This window comes from Varanus komodoensis, unplaced genomic scaffold (assembly GCF_004798865.1).
Source record: "Varanus komodoensis strain SLA01 unplaced genomic scaffold, ASM479886v1 scaffold1, whole genome shotgun sequence".
In the NCBI taxonomy this organism is placed as follows: Eukaryota; Metazoa; Chordata; class Lepidosauria; order Squamata; family Varanidae; genus Varanus; species Varanus komodoensis.
Window position 1 is genome coordinate 16,924,666 of NW_025335268.1, and position 18,995 is coordinate 16,943,660.

Below are 18,995 nucleotides of genomic sequence, written 5' to 3' on the forward strand. Positions count from 1 at the left end.
AAAATCTACATTACAGTTCCAGGACTTGTCATAAACTTAAACTTTTTACAATGTCTTACACATTAAAAAAAGCTAGAGAAGTTCTGCTTGGAACTTAAGTGCATTGAGTCACTTGCTCAACTTTGTGACCCACCATAATGTACAATGCATATAGGGGCAATACAAGCTCCATTTCTTACAATAATCCTGTGGAGTCTAGACTGTGGGTAACTGCACCTTGGTAAAAGACTTCAAAAGGGGTTTAAACTCTGCCTCAGCATTTACATCAATAAAACAGTAATGTGCATTTTCCAGCACACATTATAGTTAAAGATGTCAGGAAACTAGGACTGTTTGTGGCTCCTTGTATATACATAAGATGGTTTGCCCCACCACAGTATATTAAGTAGCCCATGTAGCCTCTAGCACATACAGTTAATCAGTTCCCACCAATTACTGGCAGGAAGATTTAAGATCAAAAATCAAAAGATTAAGCCACACATAACCAGGCCTCACTCATATAACCAATGAAGAGAGTCACATTCCTTAATATTATCTCTAAATGCTTTTGGTCACCATGTTTTATAGAAGGTCATTGGTTTTATCATAAACTCCTCACACAACTTTTACATGCAGTTAGATCAGATGCACACATTTACAATGTCCACCCAGAAGCTGCTTGAAAAATGTGACAGCAATTGTACTAATCACCAGGGACAAGGTTGCAGCACTTTTTATAGCGCCTGAAGTACCCTAATTATAAATGTAAAATGAAAATTTCAGTATATATTCATTGTTACAAGTGCAAAAGGAAGAGGTGTTTGCAGAGATCAGACTTGATCAGGCAGCCTAGGCTGACTTTCGCGTACAGCTGACACCTGATTATTTTCGTGGGGAGAAGTGTAGAATAGGCCTTTGTGAGACAAATAAGCTTCCGAGGCTAACGCCGGTTTGACGTTCCCATGTCAGAGGCGATGAAGCAAACGCCGCGAGAAGTGAGCGAGAAACCCAGAGGGCACTGCCATACATATAAGGGGGAGGCGAGGGAGCGATTCCCATGTACATGGGGGCAGGTCTCACCGCCGGAAACTCGACTTCATCTCACCTGGCCTTGGGGCCTCGGGAGCTGCCTTCGGTGGAAGATGGCGAGCTGTTCGTAAGGCAGGGGCAGCTGCTGTCTCTGGTACAGGACGTGCTTCAGGAGCTCGCAGGTGAAACGGAAGCAGCCCTCGCGGGTCACCGAGCCGGGGAAAACCACGGACACCGAAAAGGCGCCGCCGGGAGCGGGAGCTACCGGTGAGGGCGCCAAGGCTACAGTCACGGCAACGGCAGGCCTGTCGGGCAGCTCCAGGCCGGATTCCAGGAAGGCCTCGGCCGCACCCGGCAGCTCGGTCGCAAGGCAAAGGGAGGAAGAAGATCGAGCGGCTGCGTCACCCGCTGCACCGGAGCACTGACTGGGCGGCGGAGATGCCATAAGACCCGAGAAAGCGCCCAAGCTCTCAAGGAATGGCAGAAAACACCGCCAAGGGGCCGAGGCTCGCACCAATCTCAACGGACGCACGCAGCTTCACCCGGCTGTGTTCCTCTCACCTCGGCCATTTTCTATTCTTCGAGCTTGCTCCGGTTTGAATGGCCGCCTTCGCAGAGCAACATGGGAACATTACAAGTACGTCACCGGCGCGAAGCCTGATTCTCGTGGCGCCATCTTCCTTTAGGGCAAGATCACGCGAACGTATGTTGTTGAAAGGCAGAAGGCATCTCCATGATTACGGCTGGGCTAGCTCACCATAGGTGGGGCGGGGAGTATACCATCAAACAGGAGTTTTTAAAAAAATTATTTAATTACTACCATAGGACACTGTTTGCATATTATCCTTAAAGATGTCTTAGGGGAGGATTGCCCCTGGGGAAGGAGTCTGTGCAATATATTTTCCTTTCCTCCTGCCCAATCATCAAAATGGCTATTTTAGTGGTATGGAAATAGTATGACTTCATTGGATGGATGAAGGAAATATATCTCGGCATGCCTCCCAGTATTCCCCTGCAAGCATTCATAGGGTTCCACCCTTACTTATGCTGGAAGGTGAATGCTTGGATGTAAGAAGGAATGAATGTTTGTTTGCTGTCTACACATGCATTGTTGTTGTTGGTCACGAAGTCGTGTCCGACCTCATGAACAACGTCCCCCACTCCTTCCTGTCTTCCACCACCCCCAAGAGTCCACTTAAGCTCACACCAGCTGCTTCAGTGACTCCATCTAGCCACCTCATTCTCTGCGGTCCCCTTCTTCTTTTGCCATCTATTGTTCCCAGCATTAGGTTCTTCTCCAGGGAGTCCTTCCTTCTCATTAGGTGGCCAAAGTATTTGAGTTTCATCTTCAGTATCCGGCCTTCTAAGGAGCAGTCAGGGTTGATCTCCTCTGGGACTGACCAGTTTGATCGCCTTGCGGTCCAAGGGACTCACAGGAGTCTCCTCCAGCACCACAATTCAAAGGACTCAGTTCTTCGGCGCTCAGCCTTCCTTATGGTCCAGCTTTCACAGCCATGCATTGCAACTGGGAAAACCATAGCCTTGACTATACGCACTTTGGTTGGAAGGGTGATGTCTCTGCTTTTTAGTATGCTGTCTAGATTTGCCATAGCTTTCCTCCCCAGGAGTAAGCATCTTTTAATTTCTCGGCTGCAGTCCCCATCTGCGGTGATCTTGGAGCCCAGGAAAATAAAATCTGTCACTACCTCCATTTCTTCCCCATCTATTTGCCGGGAAGTGAGAGGGCCAGATGCCATGATCTTAGTTTTCTTAATGTTGAGTTTCAAGCCAGCTTTTGCACTCTGCTCCTTCACCTGCATCAAGAGGCTCTTTAGTTCCTCTTCACTTTCTGCCATAAGAGTGGTATCATCTGCATATCTGAGGTTGCTAGGAGAAATATCTACAATCTTAATTCCATCTGGTGATTCATCTAGGCCCGTCTTTCTCATGATGTGCTCTGCATATAAGTTAAATAGGCAGGGCGACAGTATACAGCCTTGCTGAACTCCTTTCTCAATTTTGAACCAATCAGTGGTTCCGTGTCCAGTTCTCACTGTTGCTTCTTGACCGTATATAGGTTTCTCAAGAGACAAATAAGATGGTCTGGTACTCCCATCTCTTTAAGAACTTGCCACAATTTCTTGTGATCCACACAATCAAAGGCTTTAGCATAGTCAATGAAGCAGAAGTAGATGTTTTTCTGGAACTCCCTAGCTTTCTCCATGATCCAGCATATGTTGGCAATTTGATCTCTAGTTCCTCTGCCTCTTCGAAATCCTGCCTGTACTTCTGGTAGTTCTCAGTCCACATACTGCTTGTAGGATTTTGAGCATAATGTAGGATTTTGAGTGTAAACACATGCATAGGGTTGTGCTATAAAATACATTTAGCAGTTCAGGTCACTGGCAAGCATAACAAGATATATAGCATTTTAATTTTTAAGGAATTTATTTCAAGACAGCAATGATGCTTCCAGAGATTCCTGAATGGGAGTATTCTTATCATGAACAGCTGACCTGTACAGTGCAAGCTTTATACTCTAATGCAATCTTAAAGCAATTTTTAAACAGAGCAATCTCTCCCAACTGAGACTATGTGTTACAATTAGCTGTTGCCTAATACTGAGGAAGTTCCTGAAGGAAATAGGTGGCTGTGTTTGAAAACAAAGCTGCCTGATAATAGTGGGTGGAAGGGACTCACTGCATCTGTTTTGACTGCATGGCATGGCCTGTAGTTTACTCGCTTTAACTACCAGCAATCTTACACCACTGTGTATGGTATAATTATGCAAGTCCATTAAACTCCATAGGGCTTGCTTCTCTATCCAGGATGCTGTAGTTAACCTGTTGCTTTAAAATTATATTGTGTGGAAGTATTTAAAAATGTATCACTTATTTACAGTATGGTTCTGAGATGAATGACATTACACAGAAATGAGAAAAAGAAAATGTCTGCTTATAATAATGTTAAACATCTAGATGTTTCAAAAATATTATCCCAGTGAACATTTTTTTGTAAAAACTGCATCTAAGTACTGCATGGTTTTTTCACTTTAACTGTGAGCTAAGCTAGCTCAAAATTTGTTATGTCTCTGCTTTGATTTTATGAGTGCCTAAGAGAAATTTTAATACTTTGATGCAGGGCAATCAGTAGGGGTCAGGTCCCATCAGACTATGGGTCAAATAGGGTCAGGTCAACAAATAGGGTTAGATCAACTATTTTAAACTCCATTTAAAGCCAATGTTTTTAATGCAGTCCTCAGTTCTATTATGCAATGGAAATGTTAAAGCTTGTTTTATTTGTATTCCCTAACTTTTTGCATTCTTTTATGAAAATTAATCAACTAACTTCTGAACGACAACATAAAAAACATAGATCTTGGAGGCAATTTTAAAATTCAGATGTGAGACACAGGAGCATACAAAGATGTGTCCCTAATATCCCTTCTGGTATTTTGTGCCATGATTTAAAGGACTTTTTATATTAATGCTATTTTTGTAAGAAGCTTTGGGGGCCACTCTTGGCCAAAAAGCTGACTATGAATATAATTACTTGTACCGAACCTTGGAGTTCCGGTAAAAGATGTTAAGCTTAATCAAGTCCTGGGGATGGTCTTTCTGCCCAGGTGGACCATAGAATTAACGCAGGCATAATGAGTTCTTTATTTTATTCCATTAGATGGTCAGCTTCTACTAAAGGTCTTCAGTTGTGTTCATCGGCCCAGAAATTGCGGGATAATAACTCGATACCTTGTTCCTTTATTTAACCGTGAGCCTTATGTGGCATAGTATAGTTCTGAACTAGGTATGCTCAGCAAGGAGGGCGCTGGGAGTAGTAGTCCAGTGATGTGGCTGCCGAGGCCCTGTTTCCCGTGGTGCCCTGCGGTTCTTTTCTGACGCCAGGAAGATTAGCCGTCAGAAGCCAAGCCCGGGGCTGGGAAGCGGCTGCCGAGAGCGGGCTGGAGAGGGCCCAGTGCCAGGCTGGTCCAGGATGGACTCGCGGGTGTCGGAGCTGTTTGGGGGCTGCTGCCGGCCTGTGGGAGGCGGCAACGGCGGGGCTCTGCGAGGCCGTGCTGCCAGCGGCTCCGGCGGCGGCGCTTCCAAGGGGAGAAAGAAGAACGGGCGACACCGGGGGGCCAAGGCCAACAACCCGCCCTACTTGCCACCGGAGGTGAGCGAGGTAGTGCTGCGGCGGTGGGCTTGGCGAGACTAACCGTTCTAGAGGACGCCTTGTGGAGACTGTCGCGTTATCGGCGGTGTTGGAGGAATGTTGAACCTGCCAGCGGAAGGTCTCCCGCCTTCTCTCTGAATTCGTCTCTGTTGGCTCTGGAAAGTATCCTCAGGGTTACAGTCCTATTAAACCCCACGTTCCAGTTCCCTGGCTTCGGGGAAGATGCTTGCCCCCGAAGTTAACATTTCTATAGCTACAAGTGTCCTATGGAGTGGGGGGAGGTATTAGGGCTCCTTCTGGAAGTGTGTTTAGAGGAAAGGACAGAAAAATCTGCCAAAGCTGCTAGTCCTACCCAATAAGACAACTTGATTTTGAAACTATTTGCTGCCAGCATCGTCCTGAAATTTGCCGTCCTGGTGGTGTTTGTTTTCCTGTTGCTTCCTCATAGTGGTTCTGGAAGCTGTGGGTAGTTTGACGATAGAACTCTTCTCTCTCCCTCTACGTACATTAAACTCCGCTGAGTATTAGAACTACTTTGAAGCTTCTTTTGACTTTCCCTCCAGCAATAAATAACTGTAGGTTAGAGATCTATAAATGTAGATGTGAGACTGTAAATTTGTTGAATGGTAAGAGTGAATCCCATTCCGTTTTTGTTTACTTCTACTAGCTTTATTTTCCCTTGCAGGTTGCTGTTGTTATGAGTCACCGAAGTTGCACTTAAGTTGGCTCATGCAGCTGAGCTCTTACTTGAAATGTAGTCATCCAATTAGATTTGGAAGGGCCAGGAAAACTGATTTCAGTTGATGTTACTAGAAAATGTATTTTGTATATCCTGGTTTCTTGGTTGCAATAACCATTCTGAATTGTTCCTATGGAAAGTATGGCTTAGTTCTCATTCCTAGTTCTCCAGTTAAAAGGGTCAGGTAGCTGTAATGAGAGGCATTTGAAGCCTGAGACCTTGGACAGCCACTGCCAAACGGAACAGTTAATACTGGGCTCAATGGGACAGTGGTTTGATTCAGTATAATGAGATTTTATGTGTAGTTAAGGTTGTGTTTTGTTTTGTTTTTTGAGTTTAATCTGTGTCTGTTTTAGACTGCTCTTTGAAGTTTACATGAATTGCATGAATCTCCATTTAACTTAAGTCTGCACACAGAAAAACAAATGTCAGAAGGTTTTAGCCTATCCGGCTTCCTGATATCTAGTTTTGTATGTGCATGGGGTTTTTTTGGGGGGGGGGTGGGGTAGAGGGACGAGTGCATTTGCTATCTGAAATTGTAAACACAGGTTTAGTACTGAAATGAGAACTAGAACCTCATGCATGGTAGTGAAAGATAAGCTTGAACTGAGACTTTATGAAGATAGATACTACAGACTCAAGTGTTAATAAATCTGCATATAGTCCTGCTAACCTTAGTTCATTTTATTCTTGTTAATGTTTGTGCATATATGTAAAGTCTGGGTTTTTTTGTAGTAGTAGTATTTGATCTGACCATGTTCTTAGCAAGTGCAGTCTGTGTGTTAAAAACCATGTAAGATGTGAAGGTGGCTGTTGTTATCCTGTGCTCGGCCTTTTGTTTTAATGTAAAGAGCCATCCCCAAGGTAGCACAATTTTTCTCTGTGATGACCTCTGATATCCCAGTGTCACTGCTTTTCTGCCCTCGCATAATTTTTGTGAATTATTTGTGGGCATGTCTGAACATGTCCACTTTTCTGAATTACTTCTGTAGCAACCTCAGTGGATAGCATCCACAAATTGTTGCTCCTTGGAAGGCATAGTTAGGAATGCAGCATTTATATTATAAGCAATGATTTCTTAACACACTCTGAATTTAAGCTGGTGAAATGGAAAGGTGACTTATAAAATATATGCTTCATAAATAAAATAAGACCTAGAAGATTGTTTGGATGGGTGAATGAAAACCCCATCATCTACGCTCCATGGTACAGATGGTTGAGTCCAGGATACTGTGTGCAAATTATTTCACCAATCACTAACACTTTTCTGCTGTAGTCAGCATTTGAGCTAGAAAACAAGTGAGCATGTGTGGAAAGAACTTCAGATTTGCTGTTAGTCAGGAAAACATGCTGGAAAAGAGGGTGATGCTTACCTCTAAAAAAGAGAGATTTGGGGAAGAAATTAAGATTAGTTTTCTGGCTGATGTCTGTTTGATTTCTTGTCTTTCATTTGAGCTCTTGCATTCAGTCCTGTTTCAAGGGCAACCCCTAGACCTAGAGCAAGATCAGCAGGGTATGTATAATTTAGTGTCACTTACTTGTTTTTAGAGGTTGTTTCGAGTCTTGATTAGAATCTACTAGTTATTGATATCAAGCTAAATAGAGGGATGCTTTAGAGAAGTAAAGCACCTGATTGCCTATTTTACAGAAGGTCAGAATTCTTGTTCTCCTTGTGGATCTTCCATGACACTGAGTAGCTTGTTTTACAAGCTGATTTCCAATTACTTCTCCCTTTACTGTCAGTCGCATTCATCTTCTCAGGTCATAAATGTTTGTGCCCAATATGAGAAATCTTGGCTAATGAATTTTGCAATATCTTGGGGCAGAGAGTGAGGAAGAGTTAGATAGCTTCAAGTCCCAGGCAGTCCATATGGGTGCAAAACCTGGCTATTGATAACTGAAGTGTGTAGCTGCTTACCCTGATTTCTTTGTTCTAACCTTCCGGATTGCTGTGGAACCTAGATGGCAATTGTTGGATCTTCCATGCAGTTTTTACTATGCGGGTTTTTATAGAACATTGGTTAACCAAAGTTGTTCTAATGAGTTATACAAACTGAACTCATGAGTTCATACCAGTGAAGGATACCAAAGGTGGCAGCAAACACACATATATCAGCAGGTATTCTGAAGACAGAGATGCTCTGAAGGACTTGAAGCAGATGTCTTCTTCTGAAGACCACAATTTTGGAGTCTTTTTCATTTTTTGACCTGCTATAATCGCTGCAAATATTTTGCTAAATACATTACTAAACCTCCTATTCAACCCTTTTAGCATTCAGAATAGTCTACTAGTTGCTTTGTTTTCAGAACAAACAATGGAGAGCCATGCAGGGGTGGTTCTAGAACTGAGCTAGGGGAGGTATATCTATTAATTTCATTGCAATTTCATCCATTTTATAAAGTGTTCAGCAATTCCTGGTGTAACTGATTCTGTCCAAACTAGTAATCACTTTGTGCTGGTTTCACTGAACTGTCAAATGGGATGACAAGAAGTGTATATTAAATGTTGAGCAGTATGTAGTTCACTAACTTGTCATATTTTCTTCTTTCCTTTAGGCAGAAGATGGGAACATAGAATACAAGGTAATTCAGTTATACAAGACTAGATTCTAAAGTCTAAGAACTGCAAGCCAACTTATGCTATGAGTCACACTGTAACCACACACGTAAGTGTGTTGTTGCAAGGAAATTTTAAAAAAATGCAATGCAAAATAAGATTCTTGCCAATGTTTTGTTTACAGTTGTGTTAGATTTCTTGTACATAAATATCTGAATCAGAAAATTCCTCTCTAAAAATTACATGTTAATTAGCAAATAACAAGGAGCCTCCTTATTTATTATAGGTTCTCTGTGAGAAATTCTCAGAAGCATTGCCAAGTGAAATCTTTAGTTGCAAGGAGTATAGCTGCTGTATCCAGGCTCAGAAGAATCACTCAGAATAATAATTCTCAAATGATGAAAAGTAGAATTCCTTTAACCCAAGCTACACCTTTTGTAAAAAAGACAATATTCTACCTAAAGAATCTCTGTCACCTAAAAAAGTAAATTGCTTTCCCTTATCAGATCTTCTCATGTGTTGATTCAAATCACTCTTTTTGCAGCTGAAGCTAGTTAATCCGTCCCAGTACCGCTTTGAACACCTAGTAACACAGATGAAGTGGCGTCTGCAAGAAGGCCGTGGCGAGGCAGTGTACCAGATTGGTGTAGAAGATAATGGGCTGCTAGTAGGACTGTCAGAAGAGGAGATGCGTGCCTCTCTCAAAACACTGCGACGGATGGCTGAGAAGTATGTGCATTTGTCTTCTGTCCAGAACCAATTGAACTATGTGCTCCATTACGTCCAGAAATTTATTTTTATTAGGTTTCTATGCCTCCCAATAGCCAAAGTTCTCTGGGCACTTCACAAAAATTAAAGCATAAAATAAAATTTGATGAAACACAAACCCTTTAAAAATAATGGGAAAGTTTGTACATCATGCTAAACTGCCTTCAGAATAAGGCAGCCTGATTGGTTGTTCACTCATTAAACCAACAAAGGATTGAAAAGTCTACAGCTTGCTTTCCCCCTCATTTTTCCTGTGGATTCCTGGCACACATCCCAACTGCCTTTGCTGCAAAACTCCTTATTTTCTTGGTCTCTACATCAGCACCCTATCTGCTGTTGGTCTGCTGGTGTTCCCAGTTTCTGAGGGAACCCAGCCCCCTGCTGCCCCCACATCAGATCACCAATCAGAATTACTTTTTGGAGCACTTATGGATGCATTTATGTTTAAAAATATAGCAAATATGTGATCTTTACTTAAAATATTTATTTTAAAAATGGGGTCTTGTACAGATTGCCTGTTACTATTAACCCAATATACTGATGTTGGACACTTGTCAGTATCTTGTCAATTTCATCCTCCACTTCAGCTTGCCTTGTTAGCAACACCTTTTCCTTTGAAGTGACTGAAGTGGCCATCAATTAGCCAGCAAATCAAGTACAAGGTCCTGCTGATGGTATATAAAGCCCCAAACAGCTTGGGAGCAAGCAGCATGGCATTATTGCCTCCCCCAGTACAAACCTGTTCAATCCTTAAGCTCATAAGAGATGATCATATTGACTTATTTTACTATATGTGCCTGTTGGTATGTCACAACTGGAATAGGAGTGTGTCTAATCTTTTCTTTGCATAATTGATCCTTATTTGTGCTGGAAAGGAAGTCACATCTGTCTGGTTTCTGGTAAATTGGTACTGGCAGTCAGTATTCATCTTATAGATACAGAAACCTGCTATACTTTAAAATCTTATTTTAACCCATTTGGTGAAAGTGTTATCTGTTACCATGTCTAGTGTCATGAACTAAGTATTATCAAAATCCTCACAAACCTTTTAATGAGAAAACTGGTTTTGACATCCATGCCAAAATGCCCCATGTGTGAATGGTACCCCAGAAAGATGGCAAACAAAATAACTGGTAACAGGTACCACTAACACTGGCAAGTTTGCCCATGTACTTGTAGGTTGCACCCAAGAGAAAAACTTTCTGAAAAGCATTGCAAGACAGTCCTGGTCCTTAGCCTGTTGGGAATTCTTTGCAGATGGTGCACCAACACCTGACTGTTTTCTGTTTTGCAATTTGCAGAGTTGGAGCTGACATCACTGTGTTACGGGAAAGAGAAGTAGATTATGACAGTGATATCCCCAGAAAGATAACAGAGGTTCTTGTTCGAAAGGTTCCAGATAATCAACAGGTGACAACCCACTTCTCTTTATATGCCCATGGCATTGTTTGTAGGGACTTCCTATCCTAGTTGCATTTAGAAATGAAATGGAAGCTAGTCCAATGAAGGCATATTTTTATACGATACACTGATTTCACGTTGGAGAATTGCCACAGTGAATTCTTGATGGCTAGGACAGAGAGAGTCTCCTAAAGCCTTTCAATTTGTGAGTGCTAGATTCCAACCTTGCTCAGTTTTTACAGGCCAAAATGCCTGGTAATTATGCCTTCCTGATCTCTTGGTGCATTAGAGTGTAGGGCATTCAAATTCTAAATCTTAGCTTGCTCTTCAGAAACTTTCCCAATCAGTTCATCTTGTTTAGAAACAAATTTCTGTAGCTCTCCCTTTTTTCCTTAAGTTTCTAGATCTGCGAGTGGCTGTGCTCGGGAATGTGGATTCAGGCAAGTCAACTCTCTTAGGTGTCTTGACTCAAGGAGAACTGGATAATGGGCGAGGTAGGGCTCGTCTCAACCTCTTCCGACACCTTCATGAGATTCAGTCTGGGAGAACATCTAGCATCAGCTTTGAAATCCTTGGCTTCAACAGCAAAGGAGAGGTATGGGTCTTGTGGGGGTGCACTCTTGGTTTGCAGTTTTAGGATCTTCACTTCCCCTAATGCTTTATTGGTGAGCAATGGTTGTATCTTCTGCTTTCTAGGTGGTGAACTATAGTGATTCACGGACAGCTGAAGAGATCTGTGAGAGTTCCTCCAAGATGATCACTTTCATTGACTTAGCTGGCCACCACAAGTATCTGAAAACCACCATTTTTGGACTCACAAGTTACTGTCCAGACTTTGCAATGCTGGTGGTGAGCGCCAATACTGGAATTGGTAAGTGTATGTTGCATGGTCTGAATTAATCCTCCTTTGGAGCTTTAGAAGACTGACATAACTCATGAAGGTGAAAGATAGATAGCTAGTAAAATGACTGGGAAAAACTGAAAACATTATCTCTTATAGCATATAAATACTTATAGCCATTTCATACATTTTGTAGGATGATCCTAGAGTCATGCTGGTATACTGCAGTGGTGTTTCTGTCTTAACTTGGTTTCCCCACCTTCTGTCGCCTCTAGCAGGTACAACACGAGAGCATCTTGGCTTGGCAATGGCCCTCAAAGTTCCATTCTTCATTGTCATTAGCAAAGTGGACTTGTGCTCAAAAGCCACTGTGGAGCGGACAGTGAAGCAGCTGGAACGGATCTTGAAGCAGCCCGGCTGCAACAAGCTTCCCCTGTTAGTAACATCAGATGATGATGCGGTCACAGCAGCACAGCAGTTTGCCCAGTCTCCCAAGTAAGAATCACTGGTCCTTTTTGGAATGGGAGGAAAGATCATTTGCTGACATGCACGCAACTTTAACTAATTAGAAGAATCAGTGATTTAAGGAGAAGGGTGGGGGTTAGGCCTGTAGAACATGCAAAGTGACTGTTGTTCTTTCTGTATTCCACCTTGATGAACTCCTTCACTCTGACTAAGCTGGTTGGTATTTGCTAGGCTTCATGGTGCAGAATACTGCAACTAGAGAGCAGCAAAGTCCCTCTTCTAACGGTATGCATGAATCTCAGATATGATTGCATGTATAACCAGGCTGTAGTACCCATTGGAACCCCTGGCAAGGAAGAATAAGCAGCATGTTCTGTTTTTAATTAACTTGGTTTTGTGGCTTTATGTCTTGCTTTTCTGGTTTGCTGCTTTCATTGCAATGCAATTTTTATTGTAAGCCACCCAGATAATTTGTTGTATGCAATGCATATAAACAACATAAATGAATACAATGGAAAAAGAGTGGATAAGATCAGGTCCAGTTGTTGACATAACAAGCAGGAGACATGTTGGAAGCGATGACCACTCCCACCATCTTCACTGCTAACACTGCATAGACCTGCAGATCACCAGTTTATTTCTTACATGTGTCTTGGCAGTATCACACCTATCTTCACCTTGTCCAGCGTTTCTGGAGAGAATCTGGATCTCCTGAAAGTGTTTCTCAACATCCTCCCACCTCTGACAAATAGCAAAGAACAGGAGGAGTTGATGCAACAGCTGACTGAATTTCAGGTATGCAGACATCTCTTGTTGTTTATTGAGTGTCTCAGAGTACAGTGGTACTTCAGCTCACGAACTCCTCAGGTCACGACCAAATAGGGTTGCGAAAGAACTTTCAGAAAATAATTCCTCAGGTTACGAACTCTGCATCAGGTGATGATTGCAATCATGTTGTCTTCCCTGCACAGGCATGATTGCTCGGTGGGGGGAGATGGCCACGATCACACCCATCTCCCCTGCTCCCCGAGCGTGCCCACGACCGTGCCTGTCTTCCCTATGATTAAAAAATTATTTACAGTACAGATTAACCTTATTTACATTGAACCTTATGGGAAAATTTGACTTGGCTTATGACCAATTTGGCTCGCAACCAGAATCACGGAACAGATTAAGTTGGTGAGCCAAGGTACCACTGTACTACCTCTATAGTGTATTGAGAGCAAGAGCCTCTTGGATCCTTTGCACTTAAGTGCTGACATCCTCCTGAGATCATGGTTAGCTTTTATACAGGAAAAGATTAATGTCCCCATTGTCATTTAGTTGCTCTCAAGGTTATTTGAGACCTTCTCTGCGGTGGCGCCCCGTCTATGGAATGCACTCCCCAGAGAGGTCCGCCTGGCGCCGTCATTATGTTTTTCGGTGCCAGGTTAAGACCTTTTTATTTAATCAATATTTTAATAAGTTTTAATATTGAATTTTATCATCATATTCTAATTGCAGCCAGAATGGGTCATTAATTAATTTATGTTATGTTAGATATTTGTATTTTATTTGTCTAAGCAGTCCTGAGGCTCTTGCAAAGGACGGCATACAAATATCCTAAATACATATTTTTTTTCATCTGTGTAGATACAGATGGGAAATGCCTGCAGTAAGATGACCATTCACTGAGATCTGGTGCACTAGGGGCTGAGAACTCATATATGGATGAAACTGTTCAAGGATGGGGTTGGAAGCCTTGGAGAAGGGCCTGTACTGGAACTCTTGAAAATGGGCCAGTTGACTCTGAGGCACCGTAGTCCCAGCATAGTAGCAGACATGCAGCTCCTGTTCTTGTCTTGCTGCAGGTAGATGAAATCTATACTGTACCTGAGGTGGGCACTGTTGTTGGAGGAACTCTGTCAAGGTAAGTGCTGCTCCATGCATGAAGCCAGAAGAGGGGTATAGATGGGAAGCAGAGGGCTTCTGTTATCCTGGGAAATACGGCACTATGGTTTAACATTCCCTTCTACATGTAGGCTAAACAATACTGCACATGTGGAAGTATACAACTGAATATCTTACCTAATGTGTCAAGAACAAATTTCATTTCAGCAGAGGTAACTTAAAATAGAAGCAATAATATCCTCAAAAGGACTTCTCCGCTTTTCTGTAGGCAGAGAGGACAGATAATTGTCCCTTAGTCCTTTTCACATCTTATATTTGAAGAAGTGACTTTAGGATATGTGTCCTAAGTGTGCACTGAATAAAGGCTTTCTTTGCCTTCTGAGAACTAAATAGAATCATAGGATGGTACAGTTGGAAGAGGCCAGAAGTGTATTGGGTTCAACCCCCTACTCAGTGCAGGACAGCTAGTTAAGCCATCCTTCTCAGATGGCTGTCCAGTGGCATCTTGAATGCTTCAACTGTGCAAGAACCCACAACCTCCCTAGGTAATTAGTTCCATGGTGGCACTACGCTAACAGTCAGGAATTTTTTCCTGATATCTAGCTAGAAGCTGGTTTCCTGTAACTTGAGCCCATTATTCCATGCCCTACACTCTGGGATGATCAAGAAGAGATCCTGTCCTTCCTCTTTCTGCCTTTCAAGTACTGGTAGAGTGCTATTATATTTCCCCTCAGTCTTCTCTTCTCCAGGCTAAACATGAAACAGTTCTTTCAACCTCTTCTTGTAAGGCTTTATTTCCAGTCCCTGGATCATCCTTGTTGCCCTCCTCTGTGAACCCTTTGCAGCTTGTCTGCATCTTTCTTAAACTATGGTGCCCAGAACTGGACACAGTAACTCAGATGAGGCCAAACCAGTGCTGAGTAAAGGGGAACTAGTATTTCATGGGATTTGGAAGTGATGCTTCTGCTAATGCAGCCTGAAATAGCATTTGCCCTTTTTGCAGTCACATCACATTGTTGACTCATACAGTCTCCTAATTTTGTGCTTCTGTCAGTGGGATATGTAAAGAGGGAGAGAACCTGGTGGTTGGGCCAACTGATGATGGCAAGTTCATCCAGCTGAAAGTGTGCAGCATCCAGCGAAATCGTTCAGCGTGCCGTGTACTTCGTGCTGGGCAGGCTGCCACTCTGGCTCTTGGACATTTTGACCGCTCACTCCTGCGTAAAGTGAGTCCCATCCCCTGTCTCTGGAGCTGTGGTTTTAAAACCCCTTTCCTCTCACTATATTGGAAAACTTGGTTGGGTTCACAGATCACAGGAAGCAACCCTGCTTGGTTCCCAGTGTACAGTTTTGTCCTTGGATTGCCTGATAGATGATCCATGTGGTTTCTACATTAGCATGGTTTCCACCCTTCTCATTCAATCCTCTTGCTGTTGGCAGGTATCCCACCAGCCACCGTGCCTGAAAATCAGTCCCATGCTGGATGGCTGGGAGCAGCTCCTGTACCTGCTGCTATTTCTAGGGAACTCCCTGGTAGTTGGTATACCAGGACTGTGAAAACCACAACAGCTGAAAAGAGCCATGGTGAAGTTGGAAACCACAGTCCAGACTGTTTCTTATAATGGTTTCTAAAAACCCAGTGTGCCATGCTGAAATATTGTGACAGTGTTGAGATGACATGACAGACCATCTTTCAGAAGAAACCACCATGGCTTGCCATGTCATGAGAACCTGCCCAAGGATATTGAGAGGATAGTTTGAGGGGTTGCTTACTGTAGTTCCTCTGCAACCTCTGCTTTAGAAGGCACATTGAAATGCTATCAACAGTAAACACTGACCCACTCATACCTTACAGATAGGCATTTTGCTTCAGGTCCAAAGGATGGGAATGATGGAATTCATGGCTTTGGGGTTATGTTGAGCTTCAGAAAAATTTGAACAGTGAAAGGCTAAAAGCCACAGAGCAGAAGTGAGGAAATACATTTTTTTCCTTTACATCCTTATAGTTTGCCAAGTTGTTTTTAGCATATACACATACTTTCTTATCTGTCCCTCCACCATTCTTTGGCTTTCTGAGAAGGGATCAAACTCACATAACTGGAGTACTGTAGACATTTCTGGAAGGAATCTCCACTTACTGTGAATGCATTGTGGGAAGAGGAAAGCTGGTGAAAGGAGAATTGTTCCAACAGTCTTGCTGTCATCTAGGGCATGGTGATGGTGAGCCCAGAGATGAACCCCACCATTTGTTCAGTGTTTGAAGCTGAAATTGTTCTGCTCTTCCACGCTACGACTTTCCGGAAGGGATTCCAAGTAACAGTGCATGTTGGCAATGTGCGGCAAACAGCAGTCATGGAGAAGATCCATGGGAAGGTAGGTTTCCAGCTAATGAGAAGAGCGTTGAGAGGAGCGATGCTCTCCTATCTGCTCAAGGAGTTGCATGATTACCTTCTCATTCACATCCTCTATCAGTTGTTTTAGGCTTCCAGCTGAGATCCCTTCACTACCAAGGGATCTTGCATAGTGAAACCCAATGAGTTGCAGAGCATATTGAGACTAAGAGTTCTTCTTGGTCACCTTTCTAGAATCCTTAAGCTGAATAGCTACTCATCTTTTAACAATGCCATCTCCTCTCATTTAGGACAAGCTGCGAACAGGAGAAAAGGCCGTGGTTTGTTTCCGATTCATTAAACATCCGGAATATTTGAAGATAGGAGCCAAACTTTTGTTCCGTGAAGGAGTTACCAAAGGTATTGGACACGTCACTTACATTCAAGCTATTACCACTGGAGAGAATAGCCTGGAACAGAGCCTGGATTCTGAGCTTGTGAGTTTCTGACCCATACCAAATCTAAAGCTGGCATAGGGGAAAGGAAGGATATCGCCTCACAGTGCAGAGCTGCTGCTGGCCAGTAAATTTACATAGGCACATAACTCTTCTGCACTTTGGAAGCCAGACTCACTGCTTAGTTTGCGTGCCCTTCCTGAAGCAAGTTAAGCATGTTGTTTGACATCATCTGCTGCTTCCAAACCTCTGTCCTTCCTGGAATAGACAAGAGAATGGCTGCATTTTTGCCTGGGCTGGCAATTCCTGTTCTGTTGGCTTTTGTTGGGAAATTATTCCCAGGTAGAGGACAAAACTCTTGGTGTGTTGTACGTTGGGGATTCTGCCACCTTTGAGGCCACAGTTGTGAATCTCTATCTGCCTACAAGGCTCAGTTGCTTGGTTGTCCAGCTACCTGGTTTTGCAGGCTGCCTATGAAAAATGAAGAACCATGAGTAGAAGCTACAGCTGGAAGTTTTGCATTGCCCACAGTACAGCTCATGCTGTTTCATTTACTTATTATTAATTTCATTTTAATCTAAGCACTCCTCCAGTCCCTCTCCACACACATTGGCTACCTGACTTTTATCAGCTAATGTCAGAGTCTCATGGGAGTGGGGGGCAAAAGAAAATGGACATGCCCTGAAATTAACACTTCTTTCTCTTGAATAGCATGAGATGGGTCCTGTAGTTCCTGTCATGTATTTGCAGGCACCTGACCATTTCTTGCTCAGCAAAGTAGGTGCCCTTTATGTGACCTGGCATCCTGTTGCAGAGCTGGCTCAAAATAGCCTTCAAACACCTCTCAGTACATTTGCTAGATACTTCCTGAGCTAAGCTGGTGATGTTGGTCTTGATTGTCTGTCCAGTTTGACTTTCCTGATGAGTGCACTGATATTCCAGTCCAACGTGTTCCTTGGGAAAATATGCCTTAATTTCCCATGGTCAAATCCACAAGGGTTGTTTTGTCATCACAAGAAAATTGGAAATGTTACAATTACAGATTCTGTCCAGCTTTGCCAACTGCAGTAATTTGTATATATTACTGGTCTTTTACAGAAATCAATCTTTATAAGGTTGAAACTTTGAAAGTATAGTTGTTTCCTGAGTTGGCAAGGATAGGACATTCTCAGGTGCTGAGGGATCCATTTTTAATTTTCTTGAAATAAAATTTATTGTAAAAGTTGGCAACACAATTTTTGCGCAACTATTCCTCTATCTTAACTACTAGTGCATTAAGGGTCCAAATACCTGAACCAACATGGTTAGCTAATAGGCTGACCTATTTTATCTGCCAAAAACCCTTCCCCTGTGCTGTTTCATCTGTCCTACAAGTTTTAGATTATTCAAAGCAACTGCTCTTGGGATTTAATGTGCTTCTGTTAAATCTGTATAGCTATACAGAAAGTTATGGTGTTTTTAAGCAGAACCCATGATCTTAGCTCAATCCTTTCTCTAATACAGTGGACAGTTGCTATAAAGCACTAATAAACTTGGTCTAATTATGACTGTTTTCTGATGTAAAGGTTTATCTCCCAACCTCCCCTTAATAATTTGGATTGGTAAAGCATTTTAGAATCACCTGTTTTAGAAAATATAAGGAAGATTAGCCTTCCACTACACTGAGAGGTGTGTTGCATGTTTACCTATGGAAGGAATAAATGCATTTGCTACAATTTACAATGATGGCAAAGTTGACTCCATTTAAAATACATTCAAGGGTGCTTTTTCCACTCTTACCTTTTGACATTTGGTTGACTTATTCCCTTACCTTTTGTTGTGTGTGTTCTCGGTGCCATGCTTTTCATATTCACTGTTAGTGGATTCTTTAAAATAGGGAGATGTTTTCACCTCTCTACATATATAAATATGTACAAATAAAGATGTTTTATTGAAAAAATAAAGCTGTGTTGTATTTAAGTTGAATGAAGTAAAATGCCTAGTCCTTGAAATTTAACAAGCCTTCACCTTGTGCCCAGCCTACTGTAAATTACCCATTGCCTGACAAGGAAAGAATGTATGTCTACTCAGGTTTACAAGGAAGTAGTTCATGTTTATCTGACTTAACTCAGGATGTGCTGACAGCCCTATCAACCTGACCACAGCAGTTTTGGGTATAGAATCAATTGTTTCTAGAGCTAGTCTACTATAGTTGCTACTTTTTATCTGCTAATTACAAGAAACCGAAAGCTGCTTATATGATCCTCTTCCTCTTTTTCATTTTATTTTCACAACCTTGTAAGGTAGGTTAGGCTAAGATTCAGCGATGAGCTCAAAGTTACCCATTGAGCTTCACACCCCAATGATGTTAAAACCCAAATCTCCCAAGTTG

The 18,995-nt window shown here is 42.5% G+C and overlaps 2 protein-coding genes across 5 annotated transcripts in view; one reads left to right on the top strand and one right to left on the bottom strand.

Annotated features, from left to right (window-relative positions):
• The window catches only part of LOC123032212 (MAD2L1 binding protein), a 40,423-nt gene extending 38,828 nt beyond the window's left edge, over positions 1-1,595 (bottom strand). Inside the window, exon 1 of the mRNA XM_044447972.1 lies at positions 1,085-1,595. Coding sequence (XP_044303907.1) covers positions 1,085-1,453 — 369 coding nt within the window. The 5' untranslated portion in view covers positions 1,454-1,595. The remainder of the gene's footprint in view (positions 1-1,084) is intronic.
• A 3,323-nt stretch (positions 1,596-4,918) lies between these two features.
• Positions 4,919-18,567, top strand: GTPBP2 (GTP binding protein 2). 4 transcript variants are annotated; one of them, XM_044447302.1, is made up of 12 exons: positions 4,919-5,178; positions 8,474-8,500; positions 9,019-9,203; positions 10,544-10,652; positions 11,041-11,238; positions 11,340-11,514; positions 11,760-11,979; positions 12,609-12,744; positions 13,800-13,858; positions 14,894-15,065; positions 16,048-16,212; positions 16,481-18,567. In XM_044447302.1, exons 1-12 carry the CDS (start codon positions 4,999-5,001, stop codon positions 16,676-16,678), a joined length of 1,824 nt encoding a protein of 607 aa, XP_044303237.1. In that variant the 5' UTR covers positions 4,919-4,998; the 3' UTR covers positions 16,679-18,567. The 4 variants fall into 4 exon arrangements, with proteins under 4 accessions (XP_044303237.1, XP_044303324.1, XP_044303492.1 ...); XM_044447389.1 differs by having other exon boundaries at positions 11,763-11,979; XM_044447557.1 differs by lacking the exon at positions 4,919-5,178 and adding an exon at positions 5,193-5,336.
• Positions 18,568-18,995: the final 428 nt, after the last annotated feature.